At 41.2% G+C, this 25,073-nt stretch overlaps 1 protein-coding gene across 1 annotated transcript in view; it reads right to left on the bottom strand.

Moving 5' to 3' along the window:
* adipor2 (adiponectin receptor 2) overlaps window positions 1–24,774 on the bottom strand; it is a 68,684-nt gene extending 43,910 nt beyond the window's left edge. Inside the window, exons 1-2 of the mRNA XM_060903427.1 lie at window positions 24,650–24,774; window positions 4,093–4,362 (exon numbers count right to left, since the gene is read on the bottom strand). Coding sequence (XP_060759410.1) covers window positions 4,093–4,134 — 42 coding nt within the window. The 5' untranslated portion in view covers window positions 4,135–4,362; window positions 24,650–24,774. The remainder of the gene's footprint in view (window positions 1–4,092; window positions 4,363–24,649) is intronic.
* Between the last annotated feature and the right edge of the window lie 299 nt (window positions 24,775–25,073).

Below are 25,073 nucleotides of genomic sequence, written 5' to 3'. Positions count from 1 at the left end.
CCCTTGCGTTGTGCCGGTGAATAACATCGCGCACGCCTATTACTCCCCGCTCAACAATAAATTACAACTGTCTGCGAAAAGCTATCTGCGAAAGCCTTGTCGCAAGAGCATGCAGAGGCCTTAACTCTGGTAAAATTTGCCCAAATTAAACGAAACTTCAATATGCATATAACTGTCATATAATCGAATGCCTTTATTGTCACTGCACAAACGTACAATGAAATTTAGTTCATCACAGAAGAGCAAAGCTGCTGCATACGTATGCGCCACCACTCTCAGGCAGTTCAGCCCAAGGCCATCCTATGTTAAGCTAACTGCATGTCTTTGAACTTTGAACTGTGGGGTAAACCGGAACACCTGGAGGAAACCCATGCAGACATGGGAAGAACATGCAAACTCCACACAGAAAGGCCCCCGTCAGCCACTGGGCTCGAACCCAGAACCTTCTTGCTGTGAGGCGACAGTGCTAACCACTACACCACCGTGCCACCCAAGCACAAAGCCTTTTGCCAAGTTTGGTGAAATTCCTCCACAAATTGCGAGGAGTTGATTTCAGAAGAACATAGACCCTCATGAACTTGTCAAAGTATGAGTTATTTAATCAAGGGTCAAAACTCTGGGAAAATTTTCACAAACGAAATTAAATCGCAATATGCGCATTACCATCATATAACAAGACCTTTTACCAAGCTTTAAGAAATTCCTCCAAAAATTGTGAGAGGAGTTGATGTCAGAAGGCGAGCACACCTTCATGAAATTGTGAAAGTACAAGGTTGTTAATCAAGGGCCGGAACTCTGGTAAAATACAGCCAAATTTAATGAAATTACAATGAGTATTACTGACATAGAACAAAGAATCCTGCCAAGTTCCATGAAGTTCCTCCAAAAACTGTGAAAAGGAGGAGTTGATTTCAGAAGGACGGACAGACGGATGGACATTGCCACAACACAATCCCCCTTCAGCTAGCGGGGGATAAAAACATGGTGTGCAGTCCTGGGAAAATGATCAACGATGTAATTATGTACTGCAGCCAGATAAGAAGCGGTGTTACCGTTATCAGCCCAAAGTTAATCATTTTCCAATAAAAGCAAGCATTTTATTCCTTCTCTCACTACAATGTTTATTAAATGACCTGCACTCAGGTCATACCTTATCTGTTTATCTTTTAACATTTATAAATGTTATGGAATATCCACAAAGCAAGTTAGTTCCTGTGATTCAAGGTGGACGATATGACAAAAATATCACGATTCTTGAAGGCATTTCTACGATACGAGTCACAATACACAGGTTTGCTAGGAAACGTCTAGCATTTATTTAAAAAAAAAAAAATTCAAATGATACTTTTATCCAATGTCCTCAAATAAATCTCATCTCATTATCTCTAGCCACTTTATCCTGTTCTACAGGGTCGCAGGCGAGCTGGAGCCTATCCAAACTGACTACGGGCGAAAGGCGGGGTACACCCTGGACAAGTCGCCAGGTCATCACAGGGCTGACACAGACACAGACAACCATTCACACTCACATTCACACCTACGCTCAATTTAGAGTCACCAGTTAACCTAACCTGCATGTCTTTGGACTGTGGGGAAAACCGGAGCACCCGGAGGAAACCCACGCGGACACGGGGAGAACATGCAAACTCCGCACAGAAAGGCCCTCGCCGGCCACGGGGCTCGAACCCGGACCTTCTTGCTGTGAGGCGACAGCGCTAAGCACTACACCACCATGCCGCCCCGTCCTCAAATAAATAAGAAAATTAACTAAATTGCATTTCTTCTGCAGAAACTGCTGGAGTGTGCTTGCTCAAATGAAGCCACAGTCTCTCACATTCTATAAAATACATACAATAACTGACGTACACAAAAATACCTTATTGAACCCTCCAAATGGCTTTTAAGTCATTACCCCTAAAACACCCCCATCACAATGGGCTGCCCCACAAAGAACCCAGGAAACCCCTCTATTTCCCCCCCCAGTGGAACAGTCCATCGGTTTCCCCAAACGACACACGGAAGAGCGTTTTGAATGCCGGTGAGTGAATTGCTACCGGAGTTGTAATAAAGTTTTAACCAATAAATGAAGTTTTTAACAGCCAGTGTGAATTATTTTACTTTTTGAGACTAGACAAAGATTATACAGATGAAGAATGCAGCGAGAGGACAGGACAGCAGTGATTTAAAAATGCCGGAAAATGGCTGCCTGTGCGCTATGTCAGTGTCACGGCTCAGCCCGTCACACTCTTTCACATCATTTTGAAGGGAGATTTAATCTCCTCTCCACCCTTTTATATGTTTTTCAATTTAATTCAGAGGTTTTACAGGGTTTAAAACATGCATTTTGGCTGTAAAATTGCAGTTTTAAATTTTCTTTTTTCTGCTCCTCCCGCTCTAATGTCTAGAGTGGGGGAGTTCCTTATGACGTCATCACTCCCATTCATTTAAATGGCACGGAATTTTGCCGAAAAACAGGAATACCGAACAAACGGCAAGGGCTAGTGCAACCATTTTAACAAGCACACCATTCCAGATTGGGCCCTACGTTTCAGCATTGGAACTGTGTCTATCTCGAAAGCCCTAGGAGGAGCAGTGGATCCAAAAAACGGGTGAAAACTAATAATAATAATAATAATAATAATAATAAAACTTAAGAACAACAGTGTGCTTTTGCAAGCACACTAATTACATGTGGTTGGTTCCTGATTTTGGATCCCTGACCATCACACCCATATGTGCTTGCAGAGCATCCCATTCCAGATTTACTGCACCTTTGCTGTAATAAACTACTCTGAGGTCTGGGAAGGCTTTCCACTAGATTTTAAGACGTGGCTGAGGGTGTGTGTGTTCGTTTAGCCTGGGCCCGCCCATCCCAAGTGTGACGCAACACGGGGGCCTGTTGCGAACTTAGTCTGGCAAGGCAAGCTATCTCCAGCTCTTCCAAGCTCCCGAAAAATCGGGAGCCAATCAACTTTGAGCATCTCCAACGGCCCTGGGTAGAGGCGTGTTCAAGGCAGTGACGTAGTAGAACTGCGACCGGAAGCCATAGATTGTTTACAGAATCTATGCCGGAAGCGCTTCATTCACTAGAAACATTACGAACATGGAGCAGCGGCAAGCCTTCGACACAGCGGTAGATGCTGTATTGAAAGCATTCAACGGGAAGTTCTCATTGAAAACGGAGCAAAGAGCAGCCCTGGAGGTATTTATTGAAAGGAAGGACGTTTTCGCCTTGCTCCCGACCGGCTTCGGTAAGAGTTTAATCTACCAGTTAGCCCCGCTGGTAGCCAAATCAATGGGGCTCAGCGAGAATCCTATCGTTGTGGTCGTCTCGCCTTTGATCGCGCTATTATCGTCCTCTTCCTCTTCAGCTCCTCCTTCTTCTTCCTGTTACTCAAGCAGTTTCCGTTGCGTCACATACGTCAGAGGAAAGAGTGATGTGATTGGTTTAAGCTTCGTCACAGCCTTTTCTGGCTTCAACCAGTAGCAAACTGAGGCATTTCAGGGAGGCGGGTCAACCACGCGCTTTGGGAAACGGTTGGGCTTAATATCTATGCCAGACCAATGCTCGCAGAGCTTTGAAGCTGCGTTAGCCAAACTAGTGTTCGTTCAGCCACAAGATCATTAGTGAGATCAGGCACTGATACTCAGTGGTGTTGAGTTCAGTCAGAGCTCTGTGCAGGACACTCGAGTTCTTCCACACCATAGAGCTCGCTTTGTACACACTGGAACAGGTCTGGGTCTCTTAGCTCCAGTGAAGGGAAATTTTAATGCTACAACATACAAAGACATTCTACACAACCGTTTGGAGTAAGCAAGCATACGAGTGTGATGATCAGGTGTTCACTAAACTTATATTTAGATCATGATCTCCAATATATAATTTATCACATCAATATTATATTGGTCACTTTACTCAGTCCATCGAAAACATTTATGCTATTAAAATGTTTTTTAAAAAAAAGTCCACTATGATGTTCCAGTTCCTTGCCTAACAGATATATTGGCCAAGACTTGATTTTGTGAAACAGTCCACGGAGGTTAACACAGTTGACCTATTGATTAGTGTGATTGCATGATGCTGTCTCTCACCTCATTCTGTGTACAATCTGACTCTGAGCTGCCTGGGCTCATGGTGTCTTGGCTGTCTGAGGTGGAGTCGCTGGCACTGGTGCTGTCAGTGTTGCACACTCTGCGCCTCAGGACGAACGCTGGGCGTTCGCCCTCCTCCCTCAGCTCCGCTCTGTCCAGCTTGTCTCCTAGAGTTCCTCCTTCTCTCTTTCGTACTGCTGCTCGACACCAAGATAATTCGGTCCAGACTGTCGTCTCTCGCTGCCGATTCGCCACGGGGGACCAAAAAACCTGAGAAAGCGATATCGGGAGATATTGGTGTTATTTTTTTAATGAGTTATTAATGCTCCAGCGGTTAAACACCTCATTATAGTGTTCCAAAAGATACAGAGCCAATTATATTTTGAACACTGTAATGGCTATGAATTTGAAGCCGTTTTAGTGTCAGTGAAATGAGCATGCTAGAAGGAACATGATACTTCTCTCAGGCTTAAATGTACAGACAGGTAACATGAAGGAATAAATGAGCAGAGAAGTGAAGATGCTTCCAGACAGTCGGACCACACGACACAATTAACATTCTAAAAGCATTATAAAATTGCCAAGTTGACCTGAAGATGAACAGACACCGGGTTCGTTATTGGGACACGGATGCTATCTGCTTAGCTGTTACGAAAATGGAAAAAACATGCATTAGACTGATAGAATATCGATTGTTTGCCAGGCAACTAGATGTGCTCAGGCTGCATCTGCAAGAAATGTCCATCAACAACCACATGTTTTCCCTTTAATCTGGAGATTAATGACAATAGAACTCAGAGATTTCCGTGAAATGCTCGAGCAACATCTCTGCTTGTATCAAGAGTCCCAGACATTTAGGCAGGAACCCGGCGGCGGTCTTCCTCTGAATTTTCGGCGCCAAATCAACAGCCTAGACAATAACAGATGACGCTTACTGAGGATAGATCTGAGAGAAAAAAAATTTCAGTGACAAAAGACAAGAAAATGCCACTGGGAATAGCAGGAAGGCATATCGAAGTCCAAACAGATGGTGTCGTTGACAGAAACTCAAGGAACTACTCCCAAAACGCTAACATTTGGGGGGGGGGGGGGGGGGGGGGATACTGGAGAACAGAAAAGGACATGCGCTTGTATCCAACACAACTTGAAGAAAGAGTTCTTAAGACAGAAAATGCTAAAGCTTTGGGAGATTTTCTAAAATCACAATAAGTCATAACCAAACCACTTTTGTATGATTAGTGTGCACTTATGTTGTTTATCTGAGCTGAACAGCCTGCTAAAGCACCCACTGTACTGTTTGGAGGGGGAACAACAACAACAACGTTACACTATGTCTCAGTGTGATAATCACGTTGGCAGGCACCTCTCTGCCAAATTTTAATGTTCCACTGGCCAACTTCATGCCATGCCAATCGCTCAATGCAAAGCCTTTCACATGGCCATTTGAGGTCAAGCATCTCTAACACTGACTAAAGTTCGACAGCTGAGGAGTTATTCAATCCAAAATCCTCGTTTAGTGCTTTCTCCGTATTAATGAACTGGTCCACTTTGCCTTGGCATTTTAAAAAAAGCTTTTCGAAAGCAGGAAGTGGTTATAGAGTCAGTGCTCATTTTACTCGTGATTGAAGCAACACTTTGTATAGCCACAGCTGCAAGAGTGCCTAGCTGTTTCCATCTTCCTCACGCAAAATTTACTCTCATTCTCACTCAAAAGCATGACCACAGCTGCAGGCTCAAAAAAGAAAAAAGTGTAGCCTTTGTACAAACTCCTCTGGTGTGTCATTGCGCTTGTCCGAGCCAGCAAACAAACGGAGACAAGAACACTACTCTTGCATGGCCTTCCAAACTAAAACACACATCCAGAAGGTGCTAAAGAAGGTCACACATACTTATCAAGTGCGCTCAACAAGCTCGATCTGGAGTCACAGACAAGGTGAAACTGAAATGGAATCCGTTCCAATAGGCCTGCGTGTGGGGGAGAAACAGCTAGTGGAACAAATGGGGTTTGAGAAAGAAGAAGAAGAAAAAAAAATAAATAAATAAACACCATACCCAGTATATATTTATGTAGCTATATTTAGCGAAATGATGAAAGATACACCATCATCATTTGTCAGTTTGAGAATTTTTAGAACAATTCACTATAACAAGCACATGATTACCAAGACCGACCGACTGAACACCCTTCACTAACCTTTACACTCACGGTCAGAGGTGTACCATACGGGGCGCTGAAAGAGCTTTTCAAATGAGGTTTCCACCACAATTTAGTAAAAATGCCAACTGACGTAAAACATTGCAAAACTCGTCCACGTACCCACAGCTTTGCATTTGCCGGGGTGGGGGGTTTGTTGTTAAATAAATAAACGGAAACCTGCACCACTTGTTTGGAGTAGTTTATAAAATCAATAGACTATCAAGAACATGAGCTATTCTTGGCACTACCACCCAAATTTTAACCAAATTATTTATTATAATGTTTTAAAGCGTGCCCCCCCCTTCCAAAAAAAACCCCCCACCACCCCAAGTGTTGCCAGGTGCTTGACTGCACGAATAGATTTAATAAGAAAATCTGAGCTCTCTTTTTATAGACTGCTGAACGATAAAGAAAAGAAAAGAGAAGGGAAATGAAGGTAGTACAAAAGTTATTATTCTATTCACAGTCACTGGATATGAGCAATCGTGCACTCTTGATTGGCTATTGTAATACTAGGATAGATCAGCTCATATGGACCCTTTTCACGTGACGTCACGACAAACGCGGCCGCCATTTTGGACATGTACTACCAGTAGTTTACCACAGCCAACATTGAGGAACGGCAGCAAAGAAAGTGTTTATTTTCAGCAAGACTTCCATCATGCCACTATATTGTTGTGCACCTGGATGTAGTAACCATCAACAAACAAGGCAAGGGTTATCATTTTATCGGATCCCGGTAGATGCTGACCGACGGAGAAGATGGATAGCAAGGCAAGGCAAGTTAAGTTTATTTATATAGCACATTTCATACACAATGGCAGTTCAATGTGCTTTACAGAAGCAAAAACAAAAACAGTAAACAATAGAGAAATAAAATTACATAAAATAATTTTATTTTTAATCTAAAACAATTAATTAAAAGAAAATAATAAGAATTAAACAACAGTAGAACTAAAATAATAAAATGCCAAAAAGAAAAAAGGAGAAAAAGAAAAAGAAACCAGCGGAATAAAATAGAATAAAATTAAAGTAAATTTAAAACATGCAGAGAAAGTAAAGATTATAAAAAATGTAAAAATATTAATTATTTAACAGAAAGCATCTGAAAACAGCTTGGTCTTTAACCTAGATTTGAAGCTGCCAACAGCAGCGGCATACCAACGCTTGTGTAGTGACCACTTTGTTGGAGGTAAGACGAATAAAATTAGCCAGAAAAGGCATTACATTGCTGTTAACATTCCATTCTAGTTTACTGTAATTATGATCTGGCAGCTATTTACACCGGATCCAGGTGTAAATAGCTGCCGGAGCCAACGTCCGAGGTTCTGGAGCGCGCTAGCTCGCGGCCGGCCGGAGTGCGCTCCGGCAAGCTCGGACGTTGGCTCCGGCAGCCATTTACACTGGATCCGGTCTAAATAGCTGCCAGATCATAATTACAGTAAACTAGTAAATACAGTTTTCTGCATCTCACTCCTTTTTCTTTTATGTTTGTCGCCTTCCTCGCATTCAAACCGATTCAAGCCGAAGTCCACTACATGTCCAAAATGGCAGTTGCGTTTACGAAGGTCACGTGACTGAAAAGGGTCTATACCGTGAATAGAGGAAAACAAAATGGCAGAGCATGTTACTGAACCAACCAAGGACAAAATAAAAACTCTACTGGAAAACAAACAGAAACAAGTATCGCCAGGCAAAACAAACCTCGCCCGGTAGCACTTGAATATGAAGGAAGATATGACGAAAAAAATAGGGCCCCTATGGGTCCATGTGGCTCCTGCTTATAAATAAAATAGTTCTGATCCCATGTCCATACAGTAAATATAGCATACATATATTTACTCTATGAGTCAGTAGCCACAAAAATGAAGCGTAATCCAAAAACGAACAAATTTAAAAATCAAAAATAAAATATACCAAGTGTCTGTACTTTATATTATTCTACTCTTACAGTTTTCGAAACTGAAACCTCTGAACCAAGACTGACATACACATGCTGTCGCCATGACCCAAACTCCCCCCGGAAATGGTCCGGTGCGAGAGCTCAGTGGACTGCACTTTCCCTCTGTAATAAGCATAAACATGTCTAAAAGCGATTTCTTTAGTCTCATCCATTTATTTCGAATGGTGAACCACATTGTACACACTCACCGGCCAGTTTAATCGGAACATGTGTATGTGCATACGCAGTGCACGACTGTTACACTTATTCTTACAGCACGATGATGTAGTGGCTAGCGCCTCTACATGAGGCAGGGGCCACAACAAAAACGATTTTGACCTTTTTGGTGACCTTGACCAGACGATCCCCAAAATGTTAGAGGTTCTGTTTGAGACCAATGCCCATCTATCCTGAAAGTTTCATGACTATTTCCCATAACATCGTAAACAAAAAATAAAATTTTAAAAATAATAAAATAAACTTGACTGAAAACAATACCTCACGCCCTGGTGGACTCCATCCCAGGCGAGGTAATAAATAAATTACAAATAACTTGTATGAGACACCAAAACTACACACAACTGACCTGAAGATCCGCGAGTGTTAGGTCAATACTGCCTTCAGTTCTTGTTTGAGATTTGAGAAAAGGCTGCGGTGTCAGAAAAGCTCAGAAAGTCTAAAGGATGGATTAGCTTTGAGTATAAATACGCAGGTGATTATAGAAAAAAAAAAAAAACATTGCGTGCTGACTGGTCGAGAAATTCGGACTATTTCTCGATAATCACCTCGAGCGACTCAGCAAAATGGCAGCCAATCGCTTTGTCACCATAAGTGAGGAAGAATTACAAATTAGGAAAGAAAATCCTATTCCTAAAAGCACTAAAGATGCTATGAAGTTTGGTCTAAAACTATTCAAAGGTAAGGTGGGATTGGGATTTATTATCGGTTTCAAAACAAAGGATTTCGTGACTCGCATTAGCTAAGTGACAAGTCTGTGACACATCTGCATGCCGCTTTTGAATTTTAATATGATTTTTTTTTTTAAATAAATCACCTGTGTATTTACACTAAAACAAGTGTCCACCTCAGGCTCAGTGAAGATCGGTGAATAACTTAATTATCGACATGTACGCAAGATGGCTGCAAACACCAACATAAATCTTAATTTCCCTGAGGGAACCCGCCCAAAGGGATCAATAAAGTTTTATCTAATCTAATCCAATCTAAAAATCGTGAAGGCAGTAAAGCACCATAAAACACTGTCTCCTTTACTGACTAAACAAACTTACATCATGTCTCAAATGTACACTGTTCTACGCAGTTTGGACGACCAGTCCTGTGGATTTTCTATATGATTAAATACTTTTGAATGTAAAGTCAGAATGCCTGATTTGAGACGCAGCTCAGGACAACATTCAAGACAAGAGGACAGTGGAAAGCTCGTCAGTGTGAAACATCGACAGATGGACAGGGATGATTTGGCTCGGACGTATCATCTAGTGGACTCTGCTTTTAATCCTCCACATGTAGAAAAGACACACAGGTGAGCAAGTTTGCACTGGTGTTGCCAAGTATAAACTTGAGCACAAGAGGGTCCGTACAGATTCTCAGCAGTACAGGAGCCATGAAAACTGTCTCTGAATATTACTAACAAATTCAAACAACTTTTCTGCCTCTGTGACGACTCGCCGTCTCCACTTCCCCTGCTCCAAAAATAAAAACGGCCCGGTTCCACCCTTCTGGAAACACGTGGAGCTCTAACTGGGCCAATTAGAAAGTGAAGAGGGTGGAGTGCAAGTGTGTGTACGCTGCTGAAGGAGTGATCAAGTGGCTCTCTTCAAGGCGAAGAACACACTTGACCTCTGTTGTAAGATGAAGAATCAGTCCTGACTGTCAGAGGAGAACAGTTATGACACACACAATTGTAAAACTCACTCTACGTAGATAAATGGCTTAAACAGATTCAGTACTGCTGACATGACAGAAGATTAACATATAGATCTGTACAGAGGGATTAAAAAAAAAAAAAAACTAAAAAGGTGTTTGCTTGACTAAAGGGGTGTTCACACGGCAACTTTTACTCCGGGGTAGCACCGGGGCTGCCCCGGTAGAGCGTTCACACGGTACAAGTTATACCGGTGTAGCCCCTGAAAGCTGCTTAAACCGGTGCAAATCTAACCCTGCTCGGGAGGTGGTTTAAGAAATTTACTCCGGAGTAAATGCTAGTTTGCGGGGCAGCACCGATATAAAATGGGACGTCTGAACGCTACAGGGGTAGACTCACTATGCGTGAGGAGAGTTGATTACATACGGGCATTGCATAACTTGCATCCTGGTATTTTGCGCTTCCAAAATGGCGAATATCAACAACAACAGAACTGCGTGTCTTCCAGTGTTGCCAGATTTGGCAGTTTTAAGTGCATTTTGACGGATTTGAACATATTTTGGGATGGAAAACGTCAGCAATATCTGGCAACACTGGTGTCTTCATCCACGTTGTTTTCCCGGCGCTTGGTGATGCCATGACAACCGGGAAAAAGAAGTACAGTTTGACGCATGCGCATATTTCATTTCCGCATTATTACTATCGGAAATGATAGTAATAATGATAGGAAATGATAGTAATAAAAGGAAATATCAAAACTTTATTACTATCAAAGGAAATGATAGTAATAGTTTTTGCTACTATAACACGGTCGCAGAAACTGCCGTGTGAACGCGAGTGGGGCTGCACCGGTGCTAACACGCTTCTCTCTAGTAAGCAGGGTTGTGACGTGTGAACGCTGCGCAAAATTTACACCGGTGTAAGATATATCGCAACAAAATACATCGGTGCAGCATCGATGCAAATATGTGCCGTGTGAACACCCTATAACTGCTCTGATAAACTGACTCAAAAGTAAAATATTTATAGCAGTATATAATATTTATGACAAAAGTACTTATGGCTCCTGCAAAATACTATTAAAATAGTGAGTAAGTGGTATAATTTTAATTAAAACTGACACTAATTTTAATGGGTGTGTGCACCGAGTGGCCAAACCCATCCACCTGCTGTTCTCTAATCAGCCGATCGCTTGATGCATCAAATCATGCAGATACAAATCAAGAGCTTCAGTTAATGTTCAAACATCAGAATGGGGAAAAATTGTGATTGCATAGTGAAGTGTGACTTTCTTTCACTGTGTCATGGGTGTTGGTTTGAGCATTTCAGAAACTGCTGATCTCCTGGGGGTTTCCACACACAGCAGTCTCGAGCTCACACAGAACGGTGTGGAAAAACAAAAACCTTCACCGAGCGAGCGACAGTTCTGTGGGTGGAAACGAACACCTTGCTGATGAGAGGTCGGAGGAAAATGGCCAGGAAGGATTATAGTAACTCTCATAAATCACTCTTGACAACTGTGGTGAGCAGAAAAGCATCTCAGCATGCAACAGCAGAAGACCACATTGGGTTCTACTCCCTTAGAATCAAGAACAAGTTCCTGTTAAAGTGCCATTCCACCATTGGATGTATTCTTTGGCATAAAATACAATATATTTTATGACAACATGACTAGACAGAAATCTTTTAGCTTCAAAATGATATATCAAACAATTTTTTGACAACGACAAGTATATTAATTTTGCGACCAAAGTCACCTGCCCTTTTAATTTCCGCGCGGTAGTGAAACGTGATGTCATCGGCAGGTTCCCCTTCTTGTGTACCACGTGTCGGTCTATTTTTAGACCAGGAAACCCCCAAAGTGAGAGAGTCATTTCTCCTCGTATATGGGGGCCAAAAAAAAAATTGCAAAAAATTGAGTTAATCATTCAGTTAGCTAGATTTATTGGTATTAGCTAGATTTATTGGTATTATTTTTATCGCGTTCTATCCGCCATTGCTGATATGTGCCACATCACACGTCACGTGGTACACAAGAAGGGGAACCTGCCGATGACATCACGCGCGGAAATTAAAAGGGTAGGTGACTTTGGTTGCAAAATTAATATACTTGTCGTTGTCAAAAAATTATGTTTGATATATCATTTTGAAGTGATACCATTTATATATGTTGTCAAAATATATTGTATTTTATACCAAAGAATACATCCAATGGTGGAATGGCACTTTAAAGTGTCCGGTGAATATATTTATCTGATGTACCGTTTTCATGAAGAGGTCAGACACGGAATAAAATGAATTGATATTTAATTTCACAGAAGCAATCATGTGACCTTGTGAGTCACGAGATAAAATTTTAACTGAATCGTTAATACATAAAACAAACATTTGCTTAGAGTGTTCCATGGCATGATGCAGTCATAAAGGGAGTTTGCTATGACTTAATAAATATTACTTAACATCTCAGATGCCCATTTCACAAAAAGTGCAACAAATGAGTTCATTGTATTGCGAAAATCCCCAAAGACCAGTGAAAACCTTTGTGTCTAGACGTCAGTGGTGCAAGCGAACGATGTCCCGACAGTTCGCATAACTATTAGGCCAAAAGATCTGATTATTTTTTTTCCCCTGCATAGTGGAAAGAGAGAAGAGGAGGGAGGTCTGGAGAACAAAACCAGCAAACCGAGGGGGATGAGGGAGTCCAAACAAAAGCGGATATTGGAGCTTTGTGTGCCATATGACTTGCAGACACACCAAGTAATCCATTCTAAAGGGCTTTTTGTCTTTCAGTCATGTGACCAGACTGTAACTGACAGGACTCCACTGACAGACAGGGTGTGCAAGAAAAGCAGGTTCCCTGCATGCATGGGAGTGAAATATGAAACTGAAGGGGTGCCAGTTACAGCGGCGAGAGTGGGGTTGCGAAACAGCTGTTTCCAGGAGAGTTAGGAGCCACACTGGCTGGAGTCTTCATACCCTACTCAACACCTTCACACTGCACTGTTCTGGATGTGTGCAGAGAGAGAGAGGCCAAGAAATTACTCTATACTCTAATAACCGTCATCTACGTTATCTGAAATTCAGCAGTACATTAGGTCATGGCTACTAGAACTATTACAATCTTGAGGAAATTTCTTCACTCATGATTCAGGTGTCATGCTGCAGATTAAAATATTCTGCCTTCAGTACGAGCATCCATCGAGGTGTCCATCTACCGAAATAAATACTGGTACAAAATGGTATACCTCATTTAAAAGCACAGGTGTTGTTTATCGATGCTGTAAACAGCCATGCTGATTTGACATCACTTGCTGAACTTGGGGTTGAGGAGACCGTCTTGAGCATCATAACAAGTATCATAACTGGACAGTGACTGTATTATGCTAAAGTAACCTCCGTTTCTCCGATACGGTTAAGAATGTTACATTGCTGCCAGCATGTTCGTAACACGATGGTGATCAAACTCAAACACACGCCACGCCGCTACTGAACACAACAACCATACACCTGTCTGTCTGTCTGTCTAAACAGTGCTAAAGCTTACCACACTAGTTCGATTCTTCTAAAGCTCAGCACCAACACTGTTTTTCAGCTTAAACCAACATGACAAACACCGAGAATATAAGAGATTTTACAGAAAGGCCTTCCTCAAAAATATGTTTTCAAAGAAAGAGGCACAACTAGAGGATTTTAGCATACAATGACTTAACTGTATAAAGATCATCAATGTTCCTTTTTCCATCTTCACCACAGGCTTGTGTAGGTTTAAAGAAAGAAAAAAAAAAAAGCACAACTTAATTCACCACACACTTGTGAAATTCCTCTCTGCATTTAACCCATCTGAAGCAGTGAACACACACATGCGCGCACACACACACACACACACCCAGAGCAGTGGGCAGCCATGCTAACAGCACCCGGGGAGCAGTTGGGAGTTCAGTGCCTCGCTCAAGGGCACCTCAGCCCAAGGCAATCTCGTTCTAACCTAACCTCATGTCTTTGGACTGTGGGGGAAACCGGAGCACCCGGAGGAAACCCACGCAGACACCGGGAGATGCAAACTCCACACAGAAAGGCCCCCGCCGGCCACGAACCCAGAACCTTCTTGCTGTGAGGCGACCGTGCTAACCACTTACACCACCGTGCCGCCCTCCACTGTTTAAACAGTGGAGACATTTTTAGACAAGGTTATCAAACCTTAAAAAAAAAAAAAAAAAAAGATTCAAACTAACACCTCTATTGAAAACATTTACGTTTTGTATTATAATCCTGTACAAAATTTCAATGTGCAGGGTGTTAGCTGCTTCATAAAAACTGAAAAGAGGAGTCATGAAACATTTTCCTCATGACTCCTTTCACTTTGTAACACTCAAAACTTTTGGGTGAAACCTGGACATCTCCCTTCATCTTCCGTATTTACGTTTCTGTTCCGTCTTTCAGAAAAGCAAAAACATTGAACATCTGTAATGCAGTGCAAATTTCCTCATGGTTATTTTATTTATTTTTTATCAAGAGGTCCACCCCCCCCCCCCCCCCAAAAAAAAACACCCTAATTTGTACTACAGTATCAATTTAGCCGATTAATCTGTTTCCAGTGTGTTACGCAGGACAGACATTGCTAGAACATCAGTACCAAGATTAAAACCTCATCTCATTATCTCTAGCCGCTTTATCCTGTTCTACAGGGTCGCAGGCGAGCTGGAGCCTATCCCAGCTGACTACGGGCGAAAGGCGGGGTACACCCTGGACAAGTCGCCAGGTCATCACAGGGCTGACACATAGACACAGACAACCATTCACACTCACATTCACACCTACGGTCAATTTAGAGTCACCAGTTAACCTAACCTGCATGTCTTTGGACTGTGGGGGAAACCGGAGCACCCGGAGGAAACCCACGCGGACACGGGGACAACATGCAAACTCCGCACAGAAAGGCCCTCGCCGGCCACGGGGCTCGAACCCGGACCTTCTTACTGTGAGGCGACAGCACTAACCACTACACCACCGTGCCGCCCAGATTAAAACCTTTTTTTTTTTAATAAATATGAACATAATTTGACTAGAGCGGGTGAATTAAATGTTAAAAATACTAAACCTTAAATATTTTTAAATGTTAAAACAAGTACAGATTTTCTTCATCTTCAGTTTTTAGAAATTTAAATTTTTGTAGAAATTTTTTAAAAACATTAAATAATTTTGTAGTCCTGTCCAAGTCATTTTAACACAACACTGCTGTACTGCTGAGAAAAATAAACCCATCTATTGTGAGAATCATGACAGGATATTTTAATCATGTTGTTTTATTCAATATGGAGCGTCACACTGCTTGAAGCGTTTGTACTCATTGAAAGATCATGACATTGAAATTTCAGAAACAGAATGTTGGCCTTAGCAAAGAATTTAAAAACTGAGTAAAACTTTTTTTTTTAAATAAATAAAATATTTTTAAAAAACCTCACCTAGCCCTGATGACGAACACTGAATTTATTTTTAAAGCACACACACACGCAGCAGAACAATAAGCTTAACTTGTCCTTCACACCCTCTTCGAGAGTACCAACGTCACATAAGGTAGTCAAATGCTCCATTTGCTCCACAAACACACTGCCAAGGTCAAAATGAGCTCTCTAGCTCCAAAGTGAACTCCCAATCATAGTGTGTGTAGTGGCATGGACCATCAGCCCTACAACACACACAGTATGGGACACTGGAGTCCATCTCCTTGGCAACGCTGACATCCTATGGAACTATGGAATGTGAGGCACTGTGCTGTCAGGTATCCGTGGAGAGAACAGAGAACCTGCGTCGCTCAGGCTGTAGCCCAGATTTCAGGCATGTTTACTGAAACGAACACACTTTCCCCTTCCTTCACTTTAACATGCGGTCAAACTGCAAGACGAGGAGATGAAGGCAATATGACAAAAATGCATCATATACTTAGACATTTTTATACATAAAATTTAGCTTTACATTTGTACCATAATATACAAGTGTGCAGCCAGACTGCATTAGTGGTGCATTAATGTATAAAATAATGATACAACATGCAATGACATCTTTAAAGAAATCAATTATTTAACACCGACCATACTGGAAAACGAAACGTCTGGTTCACAGATATATTTTGCTGTCCAATCAGTTACTTGTGACTCAAAGATCCGGTCAGCATTACAAAAAGTACAGATGATAGCCATGTTAAGAATAATCTATATCATATCATATACGGCACATGATGTTGACAGAAAATAATCAACGACTGGTTTGTTGCAATCTGACGCAAATCATTCATTATGTTCCTATAAAAGCACATCCTGAAATGTTTTTCACCACATGTACGCATGTGCTTCATCTCATCTCATTATCTCTAGCCACTTTATCCTGTTCTACAGGGTCGCTGGATCCTATCCCAGCTGATTACGGGCGAAAGGCGGGGTACACCCTGGACAAGTCGCCAGGTCATCACAGGGCTGACACATAGACAGACAACCATTCACACTCACATTCACACCTACGCTCAATTTAGAGTCACCAGTTAACCTAACCTGCATGTCTTTGGACTGTGGGGGAAACCGGAGCACCCGGAGGAAACCCACGCGGACACGGGGAGAACATGCAAACTCCGCACAGAAAGGCCCTCGCCGGCCGCTGGGCTTGAACCCGGACCTTCTTGCTGTGAAGCGACAGCGCTAACCACTACACCACCGTGTCCTGGAGAAACCACAAAACTTAAATTCTATCTGTCCTGAGGGACTTCCCCCATGGTGGAAAATATAAAAAAGTTACACATTTACTTCTAATGTTACGAAGCAACGACACTGGAGACTCCTTCCAAAGATAGTGCCAAATAAAAACATGAACAATAATATTCTAATAAGTCTCACTTTTTTTTTTACTATCAGAACTGCTGTTGTGTAAAATTTAAATCAACAGCTTCCTGACCAATCAGAATTGAGAACAGACCATACCGCTCTGCACTCAGGTATAAATTATCACACAGGTAATCTTTACACTTGTCTTTATTATAAAGTCTCATACAATTCTGATTCTAAACTGATACTTTATTCAATTCAGAGGCCAGGAACACCAACTTCAGAGCAATTGTAAACCAACATCGAGGCTTGTGTTCGTTTTTTTTCACCCGGGCAGCACTTTGTCTCAGTGTAAGGACTCAGATCACGCGGAACGCTAATTGATAAAAACACATGAGCGTCACAAGTGGAACAAGCATGTGGAGAAGAGACGTCACGAAACCTGTCAGGTCTAAGATGCTCAGGGACTTTGATAAATCCCTCTCACAGGCTGAGTAACTCCTATTGATCGGGACCATTTCAAGGAACATCACTTGAACTTCAATCAAAATCGATAAAGTTGTCAGAATGGCGAGACTAGATTCATACATCTTAGAATCCAGTTTAAAAATACAACTTTCGATTATAATAAAAATACAGCGCTCCAACATAAAGCCTGCTGTGTGTACAGAGGTGATGTAGGACTCGGCTGGACCCTATAATTACTGCTTGTTTTCAGAACACAAGTTTGTTCTGAATTCAGATCCAACACCCTGCAGATTAGTTGCTGATAACCAAAAATGCATCTTTTTTTTTTTTTAATATAACGATAACATGAAGGTCCCACTAGGTTCTAATCTGCAGTCATTTCTCTCTTTATTTAAATAAGCTGATGACGCATTATTCCCAAACAGGACTCTGATGATTTAATATCTACATCACGATAACATTCGCCATGAAACACACAGTTCCGTCTCGAGAGGACTGAATCTTTATTTTAAAATGCTCCAAGTTTGTACAGAGGTTTTATTGTCCCACCTTTTCACTAAAACATTGTAGCTTTGTAGACATTAAATAAAAATATTATTGAACTTCATTTTCTTTCGATTAACAACTTCAGCTTTGCATACAGTGTATCCTGATGCATCACAGGAATATTATTCCAAGATCAATAATCAGTTTCTAGACGAGTCAACCCATGCAACGACATTACAAATACACCTCAGCTACTTTTTAAAATCAGCTCAAACTCTCTTTTGCAACCCCCCCCCAATGAGACCACCAGCTTCGACATTTTGGTTTCTCCGTATTATTTACCTTTGCGTCTGTAAATCCATATTGAATGCTTGTATATATTCTGTGTGTTTGCTTTCTTGAATCCTGTTCTGTTCTGCAGAGTGACTCAATTAAGAGTGGCGGTAGATGGACGGGGAAATTTGTCTGTGTTTATTTGCCGACTCCTACGCTAGCGCGGTGTGTCATGATGGAGAAAAGGACTAAAATAGTGCATACACTCTTCATATATTTAAAAAAAAAAAAAGAAAAAACATGGATCACCTGAATGGAATTCCAGACATCTCAAAACAGCAGCACACAAAACCTGTCTTAATAGTTAGAGCGATATTCATGATATTAATTTGTAAAACAAATTAATAAAACAAAAGGGGAGACTGCCAGGTTCTTGAAGAACCCAATTTGCTTTAAAACATAACCTTTTTAAAAGGGTTTTTTTTTGTAAATCATTTGCCTTATTGTCCGGAGATCGTGAGTTTGAATCCTGACGATGCCACAGCCATCGGTGTCCAGGAATTTGACAGCAAAACTGGCCATGCTCTCAGAGTGGGAGGGGCATACCCCATCTCATCTGTCAATCATAGGAACACCAGCTGATCATGGGTGTCTGTAAGTTCATGGATGAGGAAGAGGGCAGACAGCGTTCTCCTCAGAGAGAGTTATACTAAGGTCAAATATAGCCAGCTGATCATTGAGAACCGTGGCTGGGGCTACCGTGGCCATTCCGGCAGATTTTGGAGGTGATCCAATCACATAAATTTGGGTGGAGTAAATACGCAAATGAAGCCTCAGTAGTTGCGATGGTAGCGGCAGAAGACGCTGGTAAAACCAATGGCGGCAGCAACGTATAGCACAATGTGTGGTTTTCACAGCTGATGTATGGCATAGCCACGGTAAGACTAAGCCATGGCCCCTTGGCAAACTTTTCACATTTTGAGTTCAACGGTTGCGAAAGAATGCTACATTAATCCCTGGTAGCCCACGTACGCCTCAAGGATGTCTTCATGGTTGCGGCAGAGGAATTCATCCAGCGCTTGACCTACGACAATTTTCAACACAATAAAACTTTACAGGGATGAAAGCCACGCCCTCCCGGTTGCCAGGGTAGCTCCCCGGCTCTCACGTATTCCGACGGAAGGGCCTGGAACATATGCCAGTTGACCCCCGGAAGGCTCAAAATCATCTACCAGCGTTTACCGTCAAGTTATTCCGTCTATGCGAGACCTTCAGCTTTACGCCGCCCTCTGACGCAACATGAGCAACAGTTTGAGAAGATGCGTTTTTGCTAGCTTCACGTGTCCCAGGGGAAACACGCGACAGTGTTCACATGCCTGGATTGCCATCATATAGTGGTAAGAACTGACCAAGATATAAATAAATAGAAAAAAATTCAGGGAATCAGAAGGGGGAAAAAAAAAAAAAACACTAAAAGAGGCAAGAATAAAAAGACAAAAGCGTGTTTCTATAACTTTTTTTTTTTAAATACAGTGCAGTTAATGAGGTCATGTCGAGGACACTGTTTTGTGTTTTTTTTACCCATAGTATTACTTTGGTATCAGTACCAAAGATAGGAATGATGGTCTCACATCCTCGACTGGACGCCAGACAGACCAAGTCAGTGCTGATACTATTGTTTACTAGGCGCATCATCAGACAGGATACTGATGAGCCATTTTATTTCATCTCCAGAAAAGAAAAGAAAAGAAAAGAAGCACCTCTTCTGCCACCACTAGTATTAAAGCGCAGGGACTTTTGCAGAACTTGGGAAGAGAAACTTCAAGTAACGTGTTTACTCAGAAGCTGATCAGCTGATATCGCTATTGTATTCAAAACACGATGCCTTTCATTGCCATTAATACAATTCAAAGCACTTTATTTTTCTTTTAGGAACTTCCTAAGTGAAAAGCATCAGTGTGTATCCAACTCACTTCCCCACACACAATATACCCCATGGAACAATTATCAGTAGTAAATCAAGCTTACAAAGCACAATAAATAGCACAAGATATAAAGATACATAAATATATAGAGCAGAGAGTGAACTGTAAGCTGAAGTGATAAAGGAATAAAAAACACTGGGCAGCGTGTTTTATAGGAATAATCAGCTCAGCACTACTGCAAAACATCATGTCCTGAAATGTTTTACTCATCTTATCAGAGAGATTCAACGCAGATGTTTATGATTTTTAATGCAGTAATGAATGACGCCAATTTTTTTTTTATCAGTTTATAGTTTCAACACGTCCTTAAGGCGAGATGAGCTAGTTCCTGTTCTCACTGAAGTTACAGCAAGATTAAATCTCATCTCATTATCTGTAGCCGCTTTATCCTGTTCTACAGGGTTGCAGGCAAGCTGGAGCCTATCCCAGCTGACTACGGGCGAAAGGCGGGGTTCACCCTGGACAAGTCGCCAGGTCATCACAGGGCTGACACATAGACACAGACAACCATTCACACTCACATTCACACCTACGCTCAATTTAGAGTCACCAGTTAACCTAACCTGCATGTCTTTGGACTGTGGGGGAAACCGGAGCACCCGGAGGAAACCCACGCAAGATTAAATGATTCTTTTTTTAAAAAAACAAGAAAACTTAAAAAAAAAAAAAAAAAAACCACACATAGCAGCATGTCACATTCCCAAGCACCAGCAAAACAAACTCCTGAAACTGAAGACTCCTTCCATAAACATTAAATAAAAATGTATCCTTCCAGAAAGCTCCACCATACCATGATTAAATCGTGTATTATATTAGAACCATATTTATAATGTATACTGTATATTATAGATCTAGATTTTTAATGCCTAAGATAGTGTATTTTAAGCCTAGGAAACAACCGGACGCACGATTTTTTGGCCGTGCGATTTTTGGCGTTTCCCAAACTACTGCGTTTTTTTTGTTCGTGGAGAAAGATGCACGTTGGCCGTAAGTTTGTCTTGCAACCTGAAAAAACGTAAGCACCCGTAGAGTTTGTTTGACATGACAAAGAACCTCTGCGGCCGGTCTGCGGCCAGTCTACGGCTCGAAAATCAGCACGTCACAACCACGCCCTCCGTGCGTTTCTTGCACGTAGACTGGCCGTAGGAGCACGTACAGCCGGTTGTGACCTAGACTATAGATTATATAATAGATATTTTAGACATATAGGCATTGTATATTATTCTATCCACATTCACTGAATATAAATCAATCGTATGCTCCAGTTGGCTACTCTACTACGAGGATATTAGCTCATATACTGTGAGTCGAGAAAAACAAAATTGCAGCGCGTACTGCAGAATCAACCGAGAATGGGGGAGGGGGGGATTAATAAATAAAACAAAAACCTCTACTCAAAAACAAAACCCCAAAAAATATTTTAAAAAAAAATATTTTTTCTTCAAGAATTATCGCATGTCACAAATTGCTCCTGTTATTTCGCTGGTTTGTTTACATTCTAAGCAGAAATGATTTTGTTGATGTTTTATCAAGTTTTTATTTATCAAATCTGCAAAAAAATAATAAAAATGCTCCGTTTCTCAAAATCCAGTGAATGTGGACAGAATAAAAAATTATTTCACTCAATCTCACTGTACATGGATTATAGACAACTCAGCTCATGTACGACTCGATTTCATGGAATAGCTGTTAACTGTAGATTGCATATCATTATATTGCTTAATATCTATATTATACATTACATTTCCATACACACACACACAAACACACACACACACACACACACACACACACACCCATCCATCATCTGTAGCCGCCTGTACAGGGTCGTGGGCAAGCTGGATCCTATCCCAGCTGACTATGGGTGAGAGGCGGGGTACACCCTGGACAAGTCACAAAATCATCGCAGGGCTGACACACAGAGACACTCAACCATTCACACCAACGGTCAATTTAGAGCCACCAATTAGCCTAACCTGCATGTCTTTGGACTGTGGGGGAAACCGGAGCACCCGGAGGAAACCCACGCAGACACTATCGCTAGAGACACACCAGCTGCTGGAACCAAATTCCTTGTGTGTGTGTCAACATACTTGGCCAATAAACGTGTCTCCCATAACCCAGTACGGAAAGTATGAACCGGACAGTACAGTACGTCACAATAACGTTACATTTTCTAAATATTCAGGGGGTTTATACTTAACATCTTGTACTCACACATATCACTGTCATGTATTCTTTGATTATCCAGTGTTATTATATCCTGTCACACTGTATTAACATTATATTGATGATATTTTCAATCAAAATTGATCTAAAAGCCCAGAACTCTAATTACACAATTAAACTCTAATTACTCTAATTTCTTTGTGATGTCACACAGTGTCTGTGTGACATCACAAAGAAATCCCGTGTAGCAGAACAAGCGCCATCTCAAGTAAAATGTGGTTTCACACTGACTGTGAAAACGTGGGTCATAAAACAGAAGCACAGATCAAAAAAAAAAAAATAAGATAAGAACTTGAAATGTATACAATGTCACCTGAAGAAACGAAAAGGTAGAGGTAGGGAAAGAGGCAAGAAATTGTAAAATAAATGAATAAATATAGTTAAGTTATACTTTGACAATAAAATAACTAAACAATATATTTTGTTTTTCTTCTAACTTTATCATACGGGATGGGTCGGGTTCATCTATAAAGGCGGGATGATTAATGTAAGTACCGATTAATAAAATGGTGGACGTGACCGATGTCTCTGTGAAACTGGAACAAAAAAGATAAGATTATACATTATGCAAATAAATGCCACAAAAATGGTGTTACAGGAGGGAACACTTGTTATACATGGGACGGAACAGCATATAAAAACCCGGAAGGCAAACATAAGAAAATACATGACACCACATTAAAATACGTGACGGTACTGTTCCGTCCAGTTCTGTTCCGTACCGGGTTACGGGAGATGCGCCAATAACCCAGATTCAGGTTCTGATCTGTAAGCTGTTACTGCAGAATAATAACTTATTAGAATGAGTGCATCAATATAAACATGACAGAATTACGACTATCAAGAAGTTAATTGCTATTAACCCAACCTTCTGACCAATCAGATTCAAGAACTGGTATTGGGTAGCTCTTCAGTAATGGAATCACATTCACAGCAAAATGGGTAACTTTTTAGTTGCAGTACTCAAGATAATGGTATTAATAAAAAACACACACACAGTATGGGGTCTCTTTTGACGCTTAAAAAAAAAAGCATAGAAATATTCACTATGTTTAACTCCGAATGCAAAATGTATAATTTTACGAGGAAAGAAAAGCCAGTAACAGGATTGTGTCAGAAAAAAAAACAACAACCGAACTTTCATTTCTTAAAACTCAAGCCGAGATTTCTCTGATGTGACACTGCTATCTATAACTGGCGTGATGATTTTTAAATACGGTTTTCAGTACATTGTGCCTTGGATTCCATACTTTAGTAATAAATCACCGAGCTGATGAGTTAAGGCAATCAGTCCATAATTCTGGCCTCTCTGCTGAAGAATTGCCCCCATTATCTACTATCCATCCTACTAATAAAGTACTACACTGTTACAAGCACATCAGGGCCTGTTTATGATAATTAGGACTTAAAAAGGAGTATTTTTTTATGCAAATATAATCCGAGACACTCATCATTATCTCTTTTGACAGATGCTGATGAAGAGAATGTTCGAGAAATATAGAGAGAGTGATTCACAACATGACTTTTTCAGAAAAGCAGCTGGTGTTGAAGAATAAGTAGTGACAGCTTTGGGGAGGAAAAATAAGAGAGTAGAAAATTGAGACAAAGAGCAGGATGTGATGTGTAATGTGTAGTCTAGAACCATCAGCTTTCTTTACAGAATTTGGATCTAAACTTGGTTTAATTCCTCTTGCTGTTATTTCATTGCTAAGCTGATCAGATGGGATGGGATGGGATGGGATGTGAGGCGTGAGGGTTTGTTTACACTATACTATAGTTAGCTTAGCTTCATTTAGCTTGTCCTCTGCCACCAGGCTTGAACATGCACAGCCAGAGGTATGGTCCAGATCTGTTTGCCTTTTAACAGAATTAAAGCAGGACAATTTTGGCTTTCGATATTATCTATTAAAAAGGTGTTAAAGGTAAATAAAACTAGCCGTGAAGTGAACTCTATGCTAGGTCTAACATGACAGGTTAGCCTTTGCATACTAAGCTGAATTCAGGGTTCTGGCTACTAGTTTTGGGTTTGTAGTTTGAACATTTGACGTTAATTTTGCTGAAAATAAAATAAAAACCACTTCAATATGATCATGCAGGCTAGTTAAGCTAGTATGACAGATTCAAAAGAGAAAGGCCAGTGCACGAGCTCAAAGCTCGAGCTCAACTGACAAAAAGTACCGTTAATAACGGTCGGATTCTGGTTAAAACTGGTTCTCTACTCCAAACCCCTGCGTGTCAGTCCATTAAACCGATAGAATACACAAGAAAAATGAACTTTACCTCCAACCCCAGAGTCAGAAGCTGCCCTGTAAGTGTTTTTTGTCTCAGAGTTGCCGCGACTTGGGTAAATTGTGCTCTTCACTCCGAAGCTCCGACTCCCACCGCGGCTCTGTGAACTGACTCACTCCGCTTTCACTCTCTGTTTCTTGATGTCGGAGCTACCGCGTGACGCCCCTCGCGTGAGCGCCTCACAACCAATCAGAACACTCCTACGATAACCTGCTGACCAATGAGCTAGCGCCCCGGCCGTAAGGCTTCATGGGTAACGTAGTTCCAAAGGTTGTTTACGTCATCGACGTCAACTAGGCTATCTCCACACAATAGTCAGTTATACTGTACAGAAGCTCAGTTCAGCCACCATAATAATAATAATGAAATGTTTTAATCATAATTATAATTTAAGTTCTCATAATGAGATATAATG

Source organism: Neoarius graeffei, chromosome 21 (genome assembly GCF_027579695.1).
Source record: "Neoarius graeffei isolate fNeoGra1 chromosome 21, fNeoGra1.pri, whole genome shotgun sequence".
Classification (NCBI taxonomy): domain Eukaryota; kingdom Metazoa; phylum Chordata; class Actinopteri; order Siluriformes; family Ariidae; genus Neoarius; species Neoarius graeffei.
This window is presented reverse-complemented; position numbering and strand designations above follow the sequence as displayed.